Here is a 19,917-nt window from a genome sequence, read left to right as displayed (position 1 = left end):
TTTAGCTTTTTCACTTTTTATAGTATTTTCTTTTTAGTTTTTTTTTTGTAGTTTTTACCTTTTTTAGTTTTTTTTTTCTTTTGTATTAATGCTAAAGCCAAGGTTTGAACCTGGAACCTCTCGGACCTGGAACCTGGAACATAACGCTTTACCAACTCAGCTACTTCGCCTTGAATACATTCGTTTCTGAATTGGTATACGATGAAATAATTCCGACGTCATATAATGACGTCACTCGACAGACAGACAGACAATCTTTTACAATCTATAGTTCTAGTCTGTAAAGTAACTTATCCCCTAAACAAGTAGGCTAAATACTGTATATAAGACAGGCACAGTTGGATACATATGATCGATATGATGAGGGGGTTTACAATGTACAGTGTAGAGAGGATTTGCCAGTACTATGCTTTGTCTGTTTGACTTCCAACTAGCATGAGAGTACAGAAAGTTTGGTTTTCGGTCATAATTTTATAATTATTACGGTTCGTAATTACAAAGGCTAAAGTCTCACTCTGGTAATATAAAATAACGGAGACCTTAAATAGGGCCATTTGAAGAAAAATTGGAACTGCCACATCCCTTAATATGTGCTTCCTGCACTGTACCTCTGTCTCCCTCTTTAAATCAATCAATTAAAATTGATTGATTTCCCCAGACACCATAATCGCTGGTAGTTCAAGTTGATCGGTTTATCCAGGCACCATAATCTGCATTCATGAAGAAATTCTCGGAGAATCTATATGTTATGAAATATATGAGAATTTATTTTTGGTTTCCGTGGATAGCCAACTTTACTAATAAAAAACTCTAAGTATTTCTATTAACTAACTCTTTCATCCGTAGTTCATATTTTTTTTTTTTTTGAATCGTTTTTTACAAATTTGAAAATTTTCTGAAATTTTTTTATTTTATTTAATTTTTTTGGAAATTGTAGTATCTGGAACGAAACAGTCACGGCAAAGTGAAGAAGGACCGAAGGAAAGGACTGTTCTGACAGCCTTTCAGCAATAAAGAAACTCACGGCTCAACCTGGACTACCAAACAGAAATTACTGAAAGGACGTTAGCAGAATGCTTCGATGAATCTTTGCGTCAGGTAAATTTGTTATTTGTAAATGGTAAAGTGATTGCGTGCTGGGAAACTGTTACAGGCTATGGGCAGATAGGCTCTTGACAAGCCTGTTTTAAAATAAATATGGGAAGAAGCATTAGAAAGGAGTTAAACAATTCCTGGGCTATATCATGCACAGTTGATGCCGCTCTCTCCGGAAACGGCTTCCACTGCTTCCGGAAACACGCAAAGACCCAGTGTTTGGTTTTTAACAAACTTTTGCAATTGTTTAAAACTATAAGTATAGACAGTATGAATAATATGCAATATTATATTTGAATCCACTCATAAAGAATGAAAACTCTGAAATAGTAAAAAAAAAATTAAAAAAGAAAGAATACAATACTCAATTATCTAAGCCATTTTCAAAGGGGTAGTGGAGGGTTTTCCACACTGAGGTGAACAGCTCTAAACATTGGACCACATAATCCGGAGACTAGCTCATTATCTGATATACAGAGTCTCGTTATTTTGAAGATCTGGACACAACCCGGTATCACTTACGCAACGTGGTAATTCCTAAGAATATGTGAAGTCATCATACGCTACGTCAAGACGATGTAGATCGTAAAACTTTGGTTTGGAATTAAGAGACAATCTAAAAATACTAATTCAAACAAAGCAAAAAAAAGTTGTTGGCACCAGTTGAGCAATGACTTAGCCAGTGATGCATGAGATTGTCTCTGAAATCAACTTATAGCTCCCTTCACAATCATTGGTGTCCCAGTCATTGAACTCTTTTTCAATTCCATTTTGACATTTTCACAAATGCTCTCCCACTGTATAAATATGATTATGTTCAAGCCCCGTTCCTCCTATTCGTCAGTATGTCTACACTTGCTATATAGACAGAATGGAATTTTGGAAATAACTATTGCTAGAATAAAAAGTCAGATCTAATTTGCTAATAGGCTGAGAGCTTCAGTTCCTTCCGTTTAGTATAGCTCTCAAGTGAATTTTTGCTGTTTAATCAATGCTGTAAGAATGTTAAATAAAGTTACTGTTTCTACATCACTTCATCTATCATTAAGATTCCTGGTCCATAGTTCCTCTGCTTTCGGATATCCTCCTTGTTTTATTTTTGCATTTTTTCTTGTTTTTTTTCTCTTTTTGTTTATGGAAAACTCTTCCGAATGGGCATCAGTCTCTTAATTATTATTAAAGTCGCTTTTCGAAAATTATCAAAAGTATTTTGCTAAAGATTACTTTGCTGTTGATTGGAGAGAATATGTAGAGTCCATGAATAGATGCTTTTAAAATATTTTCTTATACAGTATTCCATCTTTCTCAAGGAATTGATCAGAGAGCACTATCGTCGATTTTACTTGTCTATTTAATTAATACCAAATCCCTATTTTGAGCCATGGGCCTCAATACTAGGGGCTTGGCTATTGTGCCATGGGCTTGTTTTGGCTCGTATTGGATAGGATGGATTTTCCAAATTGCAAAATCAGGGGTTTAAGCTGAACTTTAAGTGGAGATAAATTCAGTTTCGCGAGGGCTTGATCATACGGTATGTCGTGGCTTCAGAGTATAATCCTTGTTGCTCTTTTCTTGACGGACTCTAAGTCACGTAATAGATACGCCGTGCGGATAGCAAATGGGCCTCACACCGGGTACACGCACTCGAGCAACGGGCGAACATAACACCTGTAGGTATTGAGAAGACTGTCAGTATCACACCAAAAACGCCTCAACTTGTAAGCGTCTGAAGGCATGCATTAGCCTTGTGGACGGTTGAATTAATATGGGCACTGAAATTATAGTAACCAGTGAAAGTTACTCCTAAGCTTTTCATTTCGTTCACAATTGAGAAAGGGAATAGAGGCATATCTATATTCCGCTTAAGAGGGTTGAAACGAAATTATTTAGTTGATCAAATAAGTGGTCTGAAAAGTGCTTTGTTATGATAATGTTTTTGACTAGATAATGCCCGTTTATTTTGACATCAGACCACAATGCCCCCTCCCTCCAACAGGAAAACTGAAAAGACCAAAAATTGCCTGAAAATAAGCTTTTCATATTTTATCTTGCTTCCCGAGAAAAATCCTCAGACAGGTTCAGTTTTTGAAGGTACAATTCTAGCTGCCTAACTACACGTTTACAATATGCTTTGAAGTCAGGCCTTTGTCGGGGAGGTGTTGTGTTTCCCATCTTCGAATCTGCAAGTTTTTAGGATTTTTCTGTAATCTCGTAATTTATCTCTAACATGGCTATTTTTTAGCGTTTTTTTAAGGTTTGCTGGTCGCCCCTCAGAATCAAAATTTTGTGAACATTTGTATTTATAGTATATGATATCCATTTAAATGGTACTTCGTTGGTACCAGCTAGTCATAGTGTTACAACGAATATCGAGGGGCCGTAGAGGGTGGATAATCGGTTGTCGGGCAGTCTTTCTCCTTCTGTTTTTATTTTTTATTTGAAACAAAAAATATATTTTATATCTTATTTATTATGTATTGTATTTTATATATTATTTAATATATATCATTTATTATTTATTAATATTTTTTACAGTTTATATTTCTTATGGTTGGTTGGTATGTTTTTTTTTCTGTGTTTGTGCTGTTGCATTTATGATTTCTTTTTTCATTATAAGGTGGATAATGAGGTTTCTAGGGTTTTCAATCTAATAGTTTTCTTTTAGAAATAATAGGTGGATTTATTTGCCAAAATTGAAAAGAAAAATCAGTCTTTAAAATTATTGTTTTTAGCTAAACAATTTGGCATAAAACTAGATGGCTACATTGTTTATATTTTTGTAGTCTGTAAATTTCAGTTTTCTTTCTAAAACTAAAAAGCTAACTTCTTTTCTAACAGTTCAGTAGGTACAATTTGCAGCGATTTATAACTTTGTATATTTTATACAGTTAATATTTTGCAAATATTAATTATAAAGTTTTGCAATTGTACCATTTTGCTTTAGATTCAATATGAATCAAATTACGTTTATTTAAAATTACGTTTATTTACGTTTATTTTGTACCACTTACTCATCTTGAAAGTGTACACCACATCTTTTCCCCACAAAAATTTGTTGATCATAAAAATTTGTTGAACTGATTTTTCTCGCCAAAACTATTCAAAAAACTTTCTACCTTTTGAAAAATTTTCAAATATGATTTAAAAGATATGAAATAAATCATAAAATATGAAATAAATCATAAAATAGGATTTAAAGAGTTTCACAAAATGTCTACATCATTTGAGCTAAAAATAATTTCAAAATACAGATTTCTTTTTACAAACATTAATACAAACAAATAGTTCAAAAGTATTTCCATGGGAGAATTTTAACTTAGAAGAGGAATTTAGACGTAGAAGTCGAAACAGAAGTGGAATTTTTGGACAGATTAAAAACGATTAGGATTTAAAGTCATTTTCAAATGAAAGTAGGCTAAGAAGAATTTTCACGAGGAATCATCGGCAAGAAATTTTATGGAGGGGGTGGGATTTTCAGCATGGATTGAATTTTACAGGGGAATTTTTTTACTAGGGACGAACTTTCCAAGGACGAATTTTCAGTGGGAGGAGTGAATTTTTCATTTAACAGCATTATTAAAAAATGATCAGAATTTAGATTAATTTGTTTCAACTGAGAGTAGGGAGCAATATTAAAGGTCAAAACAAACAGAAATTATTCTGTACAAGATGTTTACCCCTCCACGAGAACTTGCTCCTTACACTAAAGTTGTATTGTTTGTCCCAATTTTCTAATAATGAATCCTGAAACACAAGGACCGATAACTAGAGCTGAGGTTGAGTTTTTATTCTAGAAGTTAGTCTATCTTTCACCTTCTTCTTAGCTGTATATGTGCCTTTCACCATTATTCAGATGAAAATTTCTCAAAGCTAATGCTTTTGACTATCTTAGAAAACTTGAGGAAGTCCCCAGGCCAACCGATATAAGAAGACATGTAAACATTTGTCAACTTGCATAACTTATCACGCCCCAGAGGCTCTGTTTACCCCAGAGGCATAACTATTTATCTTTTCTTAGGAAGACAGATATTCCAAATTTTTAATCAGATATATTTGGAAGGAGGGCAGCTAAAAAGAGAATGAAAGGGGGACTGGTTTCCCTCTGATCACTTTTGAAAATATGCCACAATAGGCTCTAAACTTTAAACTTAGTGCCCCCAGGCGTTCTCGAGATTCGCCTTTTTGTTAAACTGGATGCACATCGTATATTTTGATTTAGTTTAACATATCCCTCAACATTCCCCGAAGTTTCACCTTAATACGCTCAGTCTTTCCCATAACACGCAGAATCAGTTATACCCTCCTTCCTAGATGATTTTAAATTATAAAATATAAAATTGTTCCCTTGGGGCATAGGGAGCATTAGAGCCCCAGAGAATTGTCACCAGACCTTTTGACTGTTTTAAACAAAATTGATTTTTTTTTTTTTATTTTGCTGACATGGGACTGAACAGGCAGCTCTTACCTTACCTTATCTCGTACTTGTAGATAGGAGTTTGAAACTTCTACAGTAGTGTTCTCTGATAGGCTGAATCTGATGGTGTCATTTTCGTTAAGATTCTATGACTTTTAAGGTGTGTTTCTCCCTATTTTCTAAAATAAGGCAAATATTCTCAGGTTAGTAACTTTTGATGGGTAAGACTAAACTCGATGAAACTTATATATTTAAAACCAGCATAAAAATCAAATTCTTTTGAGGTATCTATTTGATTTATTTGTTTGTATTTGGATCAAAATTCCATTTTGAGAGTTCCGGTTACTATTGAGCTGAGTCGCTCTTTACGAGTTCGTTGCCACGAACTGTTTGATTTGATTTTACCGTAACTCACTTAGAATACAAGTTTGGAATTGTTTTTTTCTTTTAGCATTTGATATTTTCTTTATTCTCCACCTATTCTGTTTTTGTCATTATTTGGATTAAGTTCTTTCGATTCTTGACCATAATTTATGCTTGTTTGGTGTTATTTTTGCTTTTGTCTTACTGTGTTATTTGTTTTATTGTTTTACTATCTCTTTTTGGACATATGAAGCAAATTCGGCTCTATCAGAGCTTTTCATAGCCTTTTGGAAATAAATCTTATCATCTCTTATCAAAATTGTGGAATAGCCATTTCGTTTAAAATAGTCCAAAGAACATATAACAACCCAAAAATAAATTCAGCAGATATAAATTCCTTTATAATTAAATCTTGAAACGACCAGAAATCATAGGTAGACCCACAATATGGAAATCATAAGGCTTTCACAACCTGCAACACTGGCAGAGTTACTCTTTCAGAGAGGGATACGTTGATTATTCAAATCTTTTCCAAGCACCACTATGCTGCCACAAAGACAGAATTCCCCTTTTAGGGATAGGGACGTTTGTTATTCGAATCTTTTCAAGACGCCACTGTGCTGCCAAAAAGGCAGATATCGCCTTTCAGGGATAGATATGTTTGTTAGTTGAATCTTTTCCAGGCGCCAATATGCTCTCACACAGGCAGAGTTCCCCTTTCAGGGAGTGAGACGTTTGTTATACAAATCTTTTCGAGGCACCACTATGCCACCACAAAGGCAGAGTTCCCCTTTCAGGGATACAGACGTTTGTTATTCGAGTATATTCCAGCCGCCACTATGCTGCCACAGAGGTAGAATTCCCCTTTCAGGGATAAATATTTTTGTTAGTCGAAATTTTTCCAGGCGCCACTTTGCCGCCACAAAGGCAAAGTTCCCCTTTCAAGGATAGAGACGTTTATTATTCGAATCTATTCCAGCCGCCACTAAGCTGCCACACAGGCAGAGATCCCCATTCAGGGAGTTAGACGTTTGTTATTCAAATCTTTTCCAGGCACCCCTATGCTGCCACAACCCTTGAAATATGATTCACTTGATTTTTGTCTTCTGTCTACGGTACAGTTCAAATGCCGCCTTTGCACTGCCCCTTTATTGCTTATGCCTAGTGGCCTAAGCTAAAGACATGAAGTAAATTGCTCTTGTATTCTAATCCTGCCTATCACACTGACGAGGGTCCCATAAGCTTCGCAATATGAGCTTTTCTGTCCATTTTTTAAATATCAAAAACAAATGTGAAGATATATTTCCTATAATATATTTTAATTTAAACAAAAGGAAGACTGTAAAAAGAAATGGAATTCATCTTTATGATTCGGACTTTAGAAAGCAGAAATCAAGTCTTTGCTTTTTAGGCTGTTTTCGTGGATGAAGAAGATTAGGAACTTGAACAGTAGAGTAGTCTACGGTGGTAATAGACTAATAGTAAACTAGTACAGTGGTAGTAGGCTACGCAGACTTTGCCTTTCGTAAAGTCTCTAATTAGATAATCTAATACATTCATGTTTGATTTTTATAATTCAAATCGCTTTTGATTTCCTGTGCTGCTTTCGTTTCCAGCCTAAGTTGGAATCTTTTCAACTTTTTTAACAGCTTACGTTATGGAGCTTAAGTGGCTTAAGCTAAGGAACTTACCCTACAGAGGTTTGTCAAATTCTACTTAGCTAATGTGAAGCTGGCTAAAGAACGTGAGAAGCTTATAACTTTACTTAAAAGGGAGTGAAAGGTAGCGATCTAAATAGATTGGCATGGGAGAGAAGCATGTGGGGATGAGTAGACATTGAAAAGACATGGTGCTGCATCAACTTTTCAAAAGCTGTAATACTAACCGACAAGTTTCCCATTCTCTTTGGCTCATGCAGCCAACTACCTATTAATATTTCTAGCGATTTTTCAAATTTCCTAGACAAAAATCTCTAAATCAGCACCTAAATCACTAGATTATTGAAACAAATCACTAAATTAATCAAGAAATCACAGAAATCTAGTATTTTTTCTAGCCAGGGCAGCAGTCATGCTACCAATATATAACATTAAAATCAAACTATAGATGGTAATGATGCGAATTTAAATTTAAAAACAGTATACATGACTACTCTAGGCCTATCGAAGAAAAATAAGCTAAAATAAAGGTAAAAACCAATAAAAAACTAAAAAAAAGGAAAAAACTAATAAATGACGACACTCAAAGAGAAAGCGACCAGGACAAAAGGAATGTTCGATTAGCAATCAACAAAGCACCGGGACACAGGGAGTATAAATGACGACCAGGACATAAGTAAAAAAAAAAACTATCTATATATATAAAAATATGTTGTCTGTGGATCTGTGGATCGTGGATCAGGTGACGTCACCTGAAAAAACTGGATCAGGTGACGTCAAAACTGAAAAAACTAAAAAAAGGCAAAAACTACAAAAAAAACTAAAAACTAATAAAAAAGCTAAAAAACTAAAATAACTAAAAAAAAGGCAAAAACTACAAAAAAACTAAAAACTAATAAAAAAAATAAAAAAGCTAAAAAACTAAAAAAACTAAAAAAAGGTAAAAAACTAAAAAAACTAAAAACTAAAAAAAAACTAAAAAAGGTAAAAACTAAAAGAACTAAAAAAGAAAAAAATAAATGACGACACTCAAAGAGAAAGCGACCAGGACAAAAGGAATGTTCGATTAGCAATCAACAAAGCACCGGGACACAGGGAGTATAAATGACGACCAAGACAGAAGTAAAAAAAAAAATTAACAAAACTAAAAAGAAGGTAAAAACTACAAAAAAACTAAAAAGAAAAAAAAACTAAAAACTAATAAAAAAACTAAAAAATCTAAAAATCTAAATAAACTAAAAAAGAAAAAAAAAGGAAAAAAATAAAGGAGAAAAACAAAACTAAAAAACGAATGTATATACAGACCGGTACACCGGGATACAAATGACGACCGGGACACAGGGAATATAAATAACGACCGGGACACAGGGACACAACTACAACGAGGACACCGGGGGAAACAGGGGGATATAAATGACGACCGGGACAAAAAAACTAAAAAGAAATAAAAACTAAAAACTAATAAAAAAAACTAAAAAATCTAAAAATCTAAATAAGCTAAAAAAGAAAAAAAAAGGAAAAAAATAAAGGAGAAAAACAAAACTAAAAAACGAATGTATATACAGACCGGGACACCGGGATACAAATGATGACCGGGACCCGGGACACAGGGAATATAAATGACGACCAACGGGGACACCGGGGGAAACAGGGGGATAACCTGACAATCTATTTATATGCAAAGACAATGGGACAGCAAAGAATGTTGTATATTCGCAAGTTTTACGTAGTTAAAACCATATATATATATATATATATCTATATTCACAGGTGGGACATAGGAACACAACTACAATGGCGCGTAACTATTATGGCGCGTAACGACTTACGCGCGCCGGGGGGCTTGGGGGGGGGGGCGCGAAGCGCCCCCACCAACTAGGTGTTGGGGTGGCGCAAAGCGCCACCCCAACAGCTAGTCTATCTATATAAAAATAAGTTGTCTGTCTGTCTGTCTGTGGATGGATCAGGTGACGTTCCCTGAAAAAACTGAATCAGGTGACGTCAAAACTGAAAAAACTAAAAAAAGGCAAAAACTACAAAAAAAAACTAAAAACTAATAAAAAAAATAAAAAAGCTAAAAAACTAAAAAAACTAAAAAAAGGCAAAAACTACAAAAAAAACTAAAAACTAAAAAAACTAAAAAAAGGCAAAAACTACAAAAAAAACTAAAAACTAATAAAAAAAATAAAAAAGCTAAAAAACTAAAAAAACTAAAAAAAAGGTAAAAAACTAAAAAAACTAAAAACTAAAAAAAAACTAAAAAAAAAGGAAAAAACTGAAAAATAAGCTAAAATAAAGGTAAAAACCAATAAAAAACTAAAAAAAAAACTGAAAAAACTAAAAAAAGGCAAAAACTACAAAAAAAACTAAAAAAACTAAAAAAAGGTAAAAAACTAAAAAAAATAAAAAATAAAAAAAAACTAAAAAAAAGGAAAAAACTGAAAAATAAGCTAAAATAAAGGTAAAAACCAATAAAAAACTAAAAAGAAAAAAAGGAAAAAACTAAAAAAAATTTTCATCTAAAAAACTAAAAAAAAATAAAAAAGGTAAAAACTAAAAGAACTAAAAAAGAAAAAAATAAATGACGAAACTCAAATAGAAAGCGACCAGGACAAAAGGAATGTTCGATTAGCAATCAACAAAGCACCAGGACACAGGGAGTATAAATGACGACCAGGACATAAGTAAAAAAAAAAACTATCTATATATATAAAAATAAGTTGTCTGTGGATCTGTGGATCGTGGATCAGGTGACGTCACCTGAAAAAACTGGATCAGGTGACGTCAAAACTGAAAAAACTAAAAAAAGGCAAAAACTACAAAAAAAAACTAAAAACTAATAAAACAAATAAAAAAGCTAAAAAACTAAAAAAACTAAAAAAAGGCAAAAACTACAAAAAAAAACTAAAAACTAATAACAAAGCTAAAAAACTAAAAAAACTAAAAAAAGGCAAAAACTACAAAAAAAACTAAAAACTAATAAAAAAAATAAAAAAGCTAAAAAACTAAAAAAACTAAAAAAAGGTAAAAAACTAAAAAAACTAAAAACTAAAAAAAACTAAAAAAAGGAAAAAACTGAAAAATAAGCTAAAATAAAGGTAAAAACCAATAAAAAACTAAAAAAAAAACTAAAAAAACTAAAAAAAGGCAAAAACTACAAAAAAACTAAAAACTAATAAAAAAAGTAAAAAAGCTAAAAAACTAAAAAAACTAAAAAAACTAAAAAAACTAAAAAAAGGTAAAAAACTAAAAAAAATAAAAAATAAAAAAAAACTAAAAAAAAGGAAAAAACTGAAAAATAAGCTAACATAAAGGTAAAAACCAATAAAAAACTAAAAAGAAAAAAGGAAAAAACTAAAAAAAATTTTCATCTAAAAAACTAAAAAAAAACTAAAAAAGGTAAAAACTAAAAGAACTAAAAAAGAAAAAAATAAATGACGACGCTCAAAGAGATAGCGACCAGGACAAAAGGAATGTTCGATTAGCAATCAACAAAGCACCGGGACACAGGGAGTATAAATGACGACCAGGACATAAGTAAAAAAAAAAATTAACAAAACTAAAAAGAAGTTAAAAACTACAAAAAAACTAAAAAGAAAAAAAAAACTAAAAACTAATAAAAAAACTAAAAAATCTAAAAATCTAAATAAACTAAAAAAGAAAAAAAAAGGAAAAAAATAAAGGAGAAAAACAAAACTAAAAAACGAATGTATATACAGACCGGTACACCGGGATACAAATGACGACCGGGACACAGGGAATATAAATGACGACCGGGACACAGGGACACAACTACAACGGGGACACCGGGGGAAACAGGGGGATATAAATGACGACCGGGACAAAAAAACTAAAAAGAAAAAAAACTAAAAACTAATAAAAAAACTAAAAAATCTAAAAATCTAAATAAGCTAAAAAGGAAAAAAAAGGAAAAAAATAAAGGAGAAAAACAAAACTAAAAAACGAATGTATATACAGACCGGGACACCGGGATACAAATGACGACCGGGACACAGGGACACAACTACAACGGGGACACCGGGGGAAACAGGGGGATGTAAATGACGACCGGGACACCGGGACAGGGAATGGTCGATTAGCAATCACCATCAACAAAGCTCAAGGGCAATCATTAGAATCATGAGGTATAGATCTGAATACAGATTGTTTTCCCATGGACCATTATATGTTGCATGTTCAAGAGTCGGTAAACCTGACAATCTATTTATATGCAAAGACAATGGGACAGCAAAGAATGTTGTATATTCGCAAGTTTTACGTAGTTAAAACCATATATATATATATATATATATATATATATATATATATATATATATATATATATATATATATATATATATATATATATATATATATATATATATATTCACAGGTGGGACATAGGGACACAACTACAATGGCGCGTAACTATTATGGCGCGTAACGACTTACGCGCGCGGGGGGGCTTGGGGGGGGCGCGAAGCGCCCCCACCAACTAGGTGTTGGGGTGGCGCGAAGCGCCACCCCAACAGCTAGTATATATATATATATATATATATATATATATATATATATATATATAATATATATATATATATATATATATATATATATATATATATATATATATATATATATATATATATATATATATATATATATATATATATATATATATATATATATATATATATATATATATATATATATATATATATATATATATATATATATATATATATATGTATATGTATATATGTATAGGCCTATATACTTATACACAATTCAAGGTACATTTTTGCACATTAGGGGGGTAGGAATAAAATTCCGATTCCAAAGATATATCAGTGTCTAAGCTATTCAATTAACGTAGTGACTTAATCTGAAAACTTATTGTCTACTTTGTAATTATGCAGTATATTTCTAGGATAATAAACTACCCCAGCACCAGGGCCTCCACTTATAGGGAGATTACCCTCTTTTAGGGAGAAATCACTTCTTTTAGGGACACTTATTTTTAGGGAAGTATAGGGTACAGTAAGGATTTTAAGAACACAAAACGTAGTCTGTTTAAAAGTGGCTTCAGTTACCAATATTGAAAAATTAGATAGAGAAAAGAGTGTCAATCAAGTCAAAGAAAAATAATTATGTTCCACATAGTAGGCTCAGTATGAAGTATAAATACTGTGGGAAATCAGAGTTGACCTGTTATGCTCTGACCAAGCAGCATATAAAAGCAAGCAATGAAATTGAGGCAAAGGTTGGCAGTGGCAGAATTAAAAAATTCTGACTGTGTGGGCAGTTATTCCATTGAAATTGAATGCACATCTGCATATTTTTGGCAGAGTATAATATGCCATTAAGTATAGCACACAGTTTAGTCCCTCTCCTAAGACAATTAGTTCTAAAAGACCAGGCCCTAGCAGGCATCACTCTGGGTAAACAGAAAAATACAAACATTTTGCAACAAAATCTTCTTTGGTACCACACCACCAGTTGATTAAGTTCTTTAGAACTTTAGGGCTTTATTGAGAGATGCCCAAGCTGAAGACCTGTCAGTTGATTATTATTGGATTGTTTAGTCTCCTGAAACTAATCAAAACAGACATCCGAAATAGAATTGAGAATATCACACTAGTTTCACTGATTCAAGTCAATTACTTGTTGAAAAACAAAGATAAAACTTCATCAACTGTCAGCATACAAAAAGCTGTTGCTGGCTTCAAGAAGAAGACAAACGCTTGTGCTGTAGATGACACTTAATTAAAGTGTTTTATGTGTTCTTGGCAGTGCAAAAGATGTTATATATAGGGAATTTTAGGGACAATTGATATAAAAATCAAAAAAATTGAGATCAAAAAGTGGAAGCACTGCCCAGCACCTGGTTAGTCCCTAACCTTAATGTCAGTATAGTGTGAAGTCACTTCTAAAGGAAATGTGCTAATGAAATATATGTAGAATGAAGGTCTATTACCATTAGGTTCCTTATTTCCTGATCTGTCCAAATATGGGCGCATCTCTGACTATACATCCCCACCTACCTAATGGTGGCAGATATAGTCCTAGGAATATGTAAGAATTGGAATAGGTAAAATGCTGTTTTAGGGCCATTTTGCCATCTTTTAAAGTGGTTGAGATAGGTGAATAAAAGTACCATGAAAGCATCCAGAGCCTTAATGATCTCTTGAAATGGTGTTTTGAAGCCTCTTGATCCTCTTTCCCACCCTCTAGAGGTCACTGACCTTCGATGACAAATAACAAATTGCATATTACACAAATTAATCCTTGCAAAATAGTTCTTCTGCTGAAATGAAGCACAAGAAAAGCACTTTTGGTCTTTTACCTTTGCTCAATGTGATCAAGTATGATTTTGAAATATGGGTGGTCCAAAAAATGGACAAGTATTTGTTCAGATGTTTTCCAGAGGAATTGTCTATGAACTCTTTTGGGTACCCATTTGACTGACCAAATTTCAGTAAGAAAGCTGTACAAAAGCTATGGTTTTATTCTGCTTTCTAGGGCTATGATGAGGGATAGGTTGAGATGACTATGACACATTCTGAAGATGAAGGATAAACCACTATCCTTTTAAACTAGCCATCTAGGGCCTAACAAAAAGTAGGTTGTCCTCAAATGGGGTGAGAGGAGGTCCTAAGGAAAGATTTAATGGACATTAGAACTTATTGGGAAGATGTAAATAGGGAGGCTTTGAACAAACTGGGATGGACAAGGGGTTTTTATAGCTGTGGCTATGTTGGCCTAAATCGGCGTGTTGCTGCAGTGAGTTGTTGTTAGTAGTAGTAGTAGTAGTAGTAGTAGTAGAATATTTAGGACAGTCATAGGGGTGGGTGCCCTATAAAAAAACAAGCTTAATATTCAGAAAAAGTATACTATGAGGAATCAAACTGTACTATTTTGTTTTGTTAGCATGTTTCCTTTGAAATTGGCCAACAACTAACATCGTATTGGCCATACAACAACTATACGATTCAAAAGTATCTTTCATCACCATGAACAGAAGCTCCTAATCTTAGGTGTGATGTTGATAGTCTAGTTTTAGATGGTTGTTACTAGGCTGTTTATGATCTTACCATTTAATTTCTTATTTTATGTTATTTACAAATCTTGTAGTTGCTTTTCTGACAATGCACCTTGATCCCCCTCCTCCCTGATGGTCCCAGGTATAGAGCCATATAATATGTTTTTTTATTGCCTAACATGTTTTGATGCATCTTTGTTCAAATGGGTTTGATGCTTGTCTGGCCAATTGTAGATAAAAGTACTACTTTAAAAAATACTTATAAATATATCTATATATATATAAATAAGTTGTCTGTGTGTGGATCTGTGGATCAGGTGACGTCATGTTTGTCCGCATATGACGTCTGAATTATTTCACACTAATACAAAAGAAGAAAAAAACTAAAAAAGGTAAAAACTACAAAAAAAACTAAAAAGAAAAAAAAAACTAAAAAAGCTAAAAAACTAAAAAAACTAAAAAAAAGGTAAAAATCTAATAACTAAAAAAAAACTGAAAAAAATAAAAAAAAGGCAAAAACTACAAAAAAAAATAAAAACTAATAAAAAAAACTAAAAAAGCTAAAAAACTAAAAAAACTACAAAAACTAAAAAAAAAAAGGTAAAAAACTAAAAAAACTAAAAAAAAACTAAAAACTAAAAAAGAAAAAAACTAAAAAAAAGGAAAAAACTGAAAAATAAAAGAGAAAAAGAAAACTAAAAAAATATGAATAAATATATATATAAAAATAAGTTGTTTGTGGGTTATGTCTGTCTGTCTGTCTGTCGAGTGACGTCGTGTTTGTCCGCATATGACGTCTGAATTATTTCACACTAATACAAAAGAAGAAAAAAAAACTAAAAAAGGTAAAAACTACAAAAAAAAACTAAAAAGAAAAAAACTAAAAAAACTAAAAAAAAATAAAAAAAGGTAAAAAACTAAAAACTAAAAAAAAAACTGAAAAAACTAAAAAAAGGCAAAAACTAAAAAAAAAAACTAAAAACTAATAAAAAAACTAGAAAAGCTAAAAAACTAAAAAAACTAAAAAAACTAAAAAAACTAAAAAAAGGTAAAAAACAAAAAAAAAATAAAAACTAAAAAAGAAAAAACTAAAAAAAAGGAAAAAACTGAAAAATAAGAGAAAAAGAAAACTAAAAAAATATTAATAAATATAAAAAATATAAATATAAATATAATATAAATTAGCAATCAACAAAGCACCGAGACACAAATGACGACCGGGACACAGGGAGTATAAATGACGACCAGGACATAAGTAAAAAAAAAAACTAAAAAACTAAAAAAATGGTAAAAACTACAAAAAAACTAAAAACTAATAAAAAAACTAAAAAGTCAAAACTGAAAAAACTAAAAAAAGGCAAAAACTACAAAAAAAACTAAAAACTAATAAAAAAAATAAAAAAGCTAAAAAACTAAAAAAACTTAAAAAAAGGCAAAAACTACAAAAAAAACTAAAAACTAATAAAAAAATAAAAAAGCTAAAAAACTAAAATAACTAAAAAAAGGGTAAAAACTAAAAAAACTAAAAACTAAAAAAAACTAAAAAAAAACTAAAAAAAAAGGAAAAAACTGAAAAATAAGCTAAAATAAAGGTAAAAACCAATAAAAAACTAAAAAAAAACTGAAAAAACTAAAAAAGGCAAAAACTACAAAAAAAAAAACTAAAAACTAATAAAAAAAAGTAAAAAAACTAAAAAAACTAAAAAAAACTAAAAAAAAGGTAAAAAACTAAAAAAAATAAAAAATAAAAAAAACTAAAAAAAAGGAAAAAACTGAAAAATAAGCTAAAATAAAGGTAAAAACCAATAAAAAACTAAAAAGAAAAAAAGGAAAAAAACTAAAAAAAATTTTCATCGAAAAAACTAAAAAAAACTAAAAAGGTAAAAACTAAAAGAACTAAAAAAGAAAAAAATAAATGACGACACTCAAAGAGAAAGCGACCAGGACAAAAGGAATGTTCGATTAGCAATCAACAAAGCACCGGGACACAGGGAGTATAAATGACGACCAGGACATAAGTAAAAAAAAAACTAACAAAACTAAAAAGAAGGTAAAAACTACAAAAAAACTAAAAAGAAAAAAAAACTAAAAAATCTAAAAATCTAAATAAACTAAAAAAAAAAAAAAAGGAAAAAAAATAAAGGAGAAAAACAAAACTAAAAAACGAATGTATATACAGACCGGGACACCGGGATACAAATGACGACCGGGACACAGGGAATATAAATGACGACCGGGACACAGGGACACAACTACAACGGGGACACCGGGGGAAACAGGGGGATATAAATGACGACCGGGACAAAAAAACTAAAAAGAAAAACAAAACTAAAAACTAATAAAAAAACTAAAAAATCTAGAAATCTAAATAAAGTAAAAAGAAAAAAAAGGAAAAAAATAAAGGAGAAAAACAAAACTAAAAACGAATGTATATACAGACCGGGACACCGGGATACAAATGACGACCGGGACACAGGGAATATAAATGACGACCGGGACACAGGGACACAACTACAACGGGGACACCAGGGGAAACATGGGGATATAAATGACGACCGGGACACCGGGACAGGGAATGGTCGATTAGCAATCACCATCAACAAAGCTCAAGGGCAATCATTAGAATCATGAGGTATAGATCTGAATACAGATTGTTTTCCCATGGACCATTATATGTCGCATGTTCAAGAGTCGGTAAACCTGACAATCTATTTATATGCAAAGACAATGGGACAGCAAAGAATGTTGTATATTCGCAAGTTTTACGTAGTTAAAACCATATATATATATATATATATTATATATATATATATATATATATATATATATATATATATATATATATATATATATATATATATATATATATATTTATATATATATATATATATATATATATATATATATATATATATATATATATATATATATATATATATATATATATATATATATATACTAGCTGTTGGGGGTGGCGCTTCGCGCCACCCCAACACCTAGTTGGTGGGGGCGCTTCGCGCCCCCCCCAAGCCCCCCCGCGCGCGTAAGTCGTTACGCGCCATATTAGTTACGCGCCATTGTAGTTGTGTCCCTATGTCCCACCTGTGAATATATATATATATATATATATATATATATATATATATATATATATATATAATATATATATATATATATATATATATATATATATATATATATATATATATATATATATATATATATATATATATATATATATATATATATATATATATATATATATATATATGTTTTTTAACTACGTAAAACTTGCGAAAATACAACATTCTTTGCTGTCCCATTGTCTGTGCATATAAATAGATTTTCAGGTTTACCGACTCTTGAACATGCAACATATAATGGTCCATGGGAAAACAATCCGTATTCAGATCTATACCTCATGATTCTAATGATTGCCCTTGAGCTTTGTTGATGGTGATTGCTAATCGACCATTCCCTGAGTCGCCATCGTCATTATATATCCCCCTGTGCACCCCGGCGTCCCCTTTGTAGTTGTGTCCCTGTGTCCCGGTCGTCATTTATATTCCCTGTGTCCCGGTCGTCATTTGTATCCCGGTGTCCCGGTCTGTATATACATTCGTTTTTTAGTTTTGTTTTTCTCCTTTATTTTTTTCCTTTTTTTTTCTTTTTTTAGCTTATTTAGATTTTTAGATTTTTTAGTTTTTTTATTAGTTTTTAGTTTTTTTTTCTTTTTAGTTTTTTTTGTCCTGGTCGTCATTTATATCCCCCTGTTTCCCCCGGTGTCCCCGTTGTAGTTGTGTCCCTGTGTCCCGGTCGTCATTTATATTCCCTGTGTCCCGGTCGCCATTTGTATCCCGGTGTACTGGTCTGTATATACATTCGTTTTTTAGTTTTGTTTTTCTCCTTTATTTTTTTTCTTTTTTAGTTTATTTAGATTTTTATATTTTTTAGTTTTTTTATTAGTTTTTAGTTTTTTTCTTTTTAGTTTTTTTGTAGTTTTACCTTCTTTTTAGTTTTGTTAATTTTTTTTTTTTACTTATGTCCTGGTCGTCATTTATACTCCCTGTGTCCCGGTGCTTTGTTGATTGCTAATCGAACATTCCTTTTGTCCTGGTCGCTTTCTCTTTGAGTGTCGTCATTTATTTTTTTCTTTTTTAGTTCTTTTAGTTTTTACCTTTTTTAGTTTTTTTTAGTTTTTTAGATGAAATTTTTTTTTAGTTTTTTCCTTTTTTTCTTTTTAGTTTTTTATTGGTTTTTACCTTTATGTTAGCTTATTTTTCAGTTTTTTCCTTTTTTTAGTTTTTTTTTATTTTTTATTTTTTTTAGTTTTTTACCTTTTTTTAGTTTTTTTAGTTTTTTTTACTTTTTTTAGTTTTTTAGCTTTTTTACTTTTTTTATTAGTTTTTAGTTTTTTTGTAGTTTTTGCCTTTTTTTAGTTTTTTCAGTTTTTTTTAGTTTTTTATTGGTTTTTACCTTTATTTTAGCTTATTTTTTCAGTTTTTTCCTTTTTTTTAGTTTTTTTAGTTTTTAGTTTTTTTAGTTTTTTACCTTTTTTTAGTTTTTTAGTTTTTTAGTTTTTTAGCTTTTTTATTTTTTTTATTAGTTTTTAGTTTTTTTTGTAGTTTTTGCCTTTTTTTTAGTTTTTTTAGTTTTTTTAGCTTTTTTATTAGTTTTTAGTTTTTTCTTGTAGTTTTTGCCTTTTTTTAGTTTTTTTTTAGTTTTTTAGCTTTTTTATTTTTTTTATTAGTTTTTAGTTTTTTTTGTAGTTTTTGCCTTTTTTTAGTTTTTTCAGTTTTGACGTCACCTGATCCAGTTTTTTCAGGTGACGTCACCTGATCCACAGATCCACAGACAACTTATTTTTATATATATAGATAGTTTTTTTTTTTACTTATGTCCTGGTCGTCATTTATACTCCCTGTGTCCCGGTGCTTTGTTGATTGCTAATCGAACATTCCTTTTGTCCTGGTCGCTTTCTCTTTGAGTTTCGTCATTTATTTATTTCTTTTTTAGTTCTTTTAGTTTTTACCTTTTTTAGTTGTTTTTAGTTTTTTAGATGAAAATTTTTTTTAGTTTTTTCCTTTTTTTCTTTTTAGTTTTTTATTGGTTTTTACCTTTATTTTAGCTTATTTTTCAGTTTTTTCCTTTTTTTTAGTTTTTTTTATTTTTTATTTTTTTTTAGTTTTTACCTTTTTTTAGTTTTTTTTAGTTTTTTTAGTTTTTTAGCTTTTTTACTTTTTTATTAGTTTTTAGTTTTTTTTTGTAGTTTTTGCCTTTTTTTAGTTTTTTCAGTTTTTTTTTAGTTTTTTATTGGTTTTTACCTTTATTTTAGCTTATTTTTCAGT

The 19,917-nt window shown here is 30.9% G+C and overlaps 2 protein-coding genes across 3 annotated transcripts in view; both read left to right on the top strand.

The window, feature by feature from the left end:
- Positions 1 to 19,917, top strand: part of LOC136035538 (S phase cyclin A-associated protein in the endoplasmic reticulum-like) — a 598,516-nt gene that overhangs the window by 257,104 nt on the left and 321,495 nt on the right. The window lies entirely within an intron of this gene.
- Positions 1 to 19,917, top strand: part of LOC136035772 (uncharacterized) — a 97,437-nt gene that overhangs the window by 16,407 nt on the left and 61,113 nt on the right. The window contains 2 exon segments of the mRNA XM_065717743.1: positions 938 to 1,098; positions 6,556 to 6,725. Of these exon segments, the coding sequence (XP_065573815.1) occupies positions 938 to 1,098; positions 6,556 to 6,725 (331 nt within the window).

This window comes from Artemia franciscana, chromosome 14 (genome assembly GCF_032884065.1).
Source record: "Artemia franciscana chromosome 14, ASM3288406v1, whole genome shotgun sequence".
NCBI classification, from domain to species: domain Eukaryota; kingdom Metazoa; phylum Arthropoda; class Branchiopoda; order Anostraca; family Artemiidae; genus Artemia; species Artemia franciscana.
This window is presented reverse-complemented; position numbering and strand designations above follow the sequence as displayed.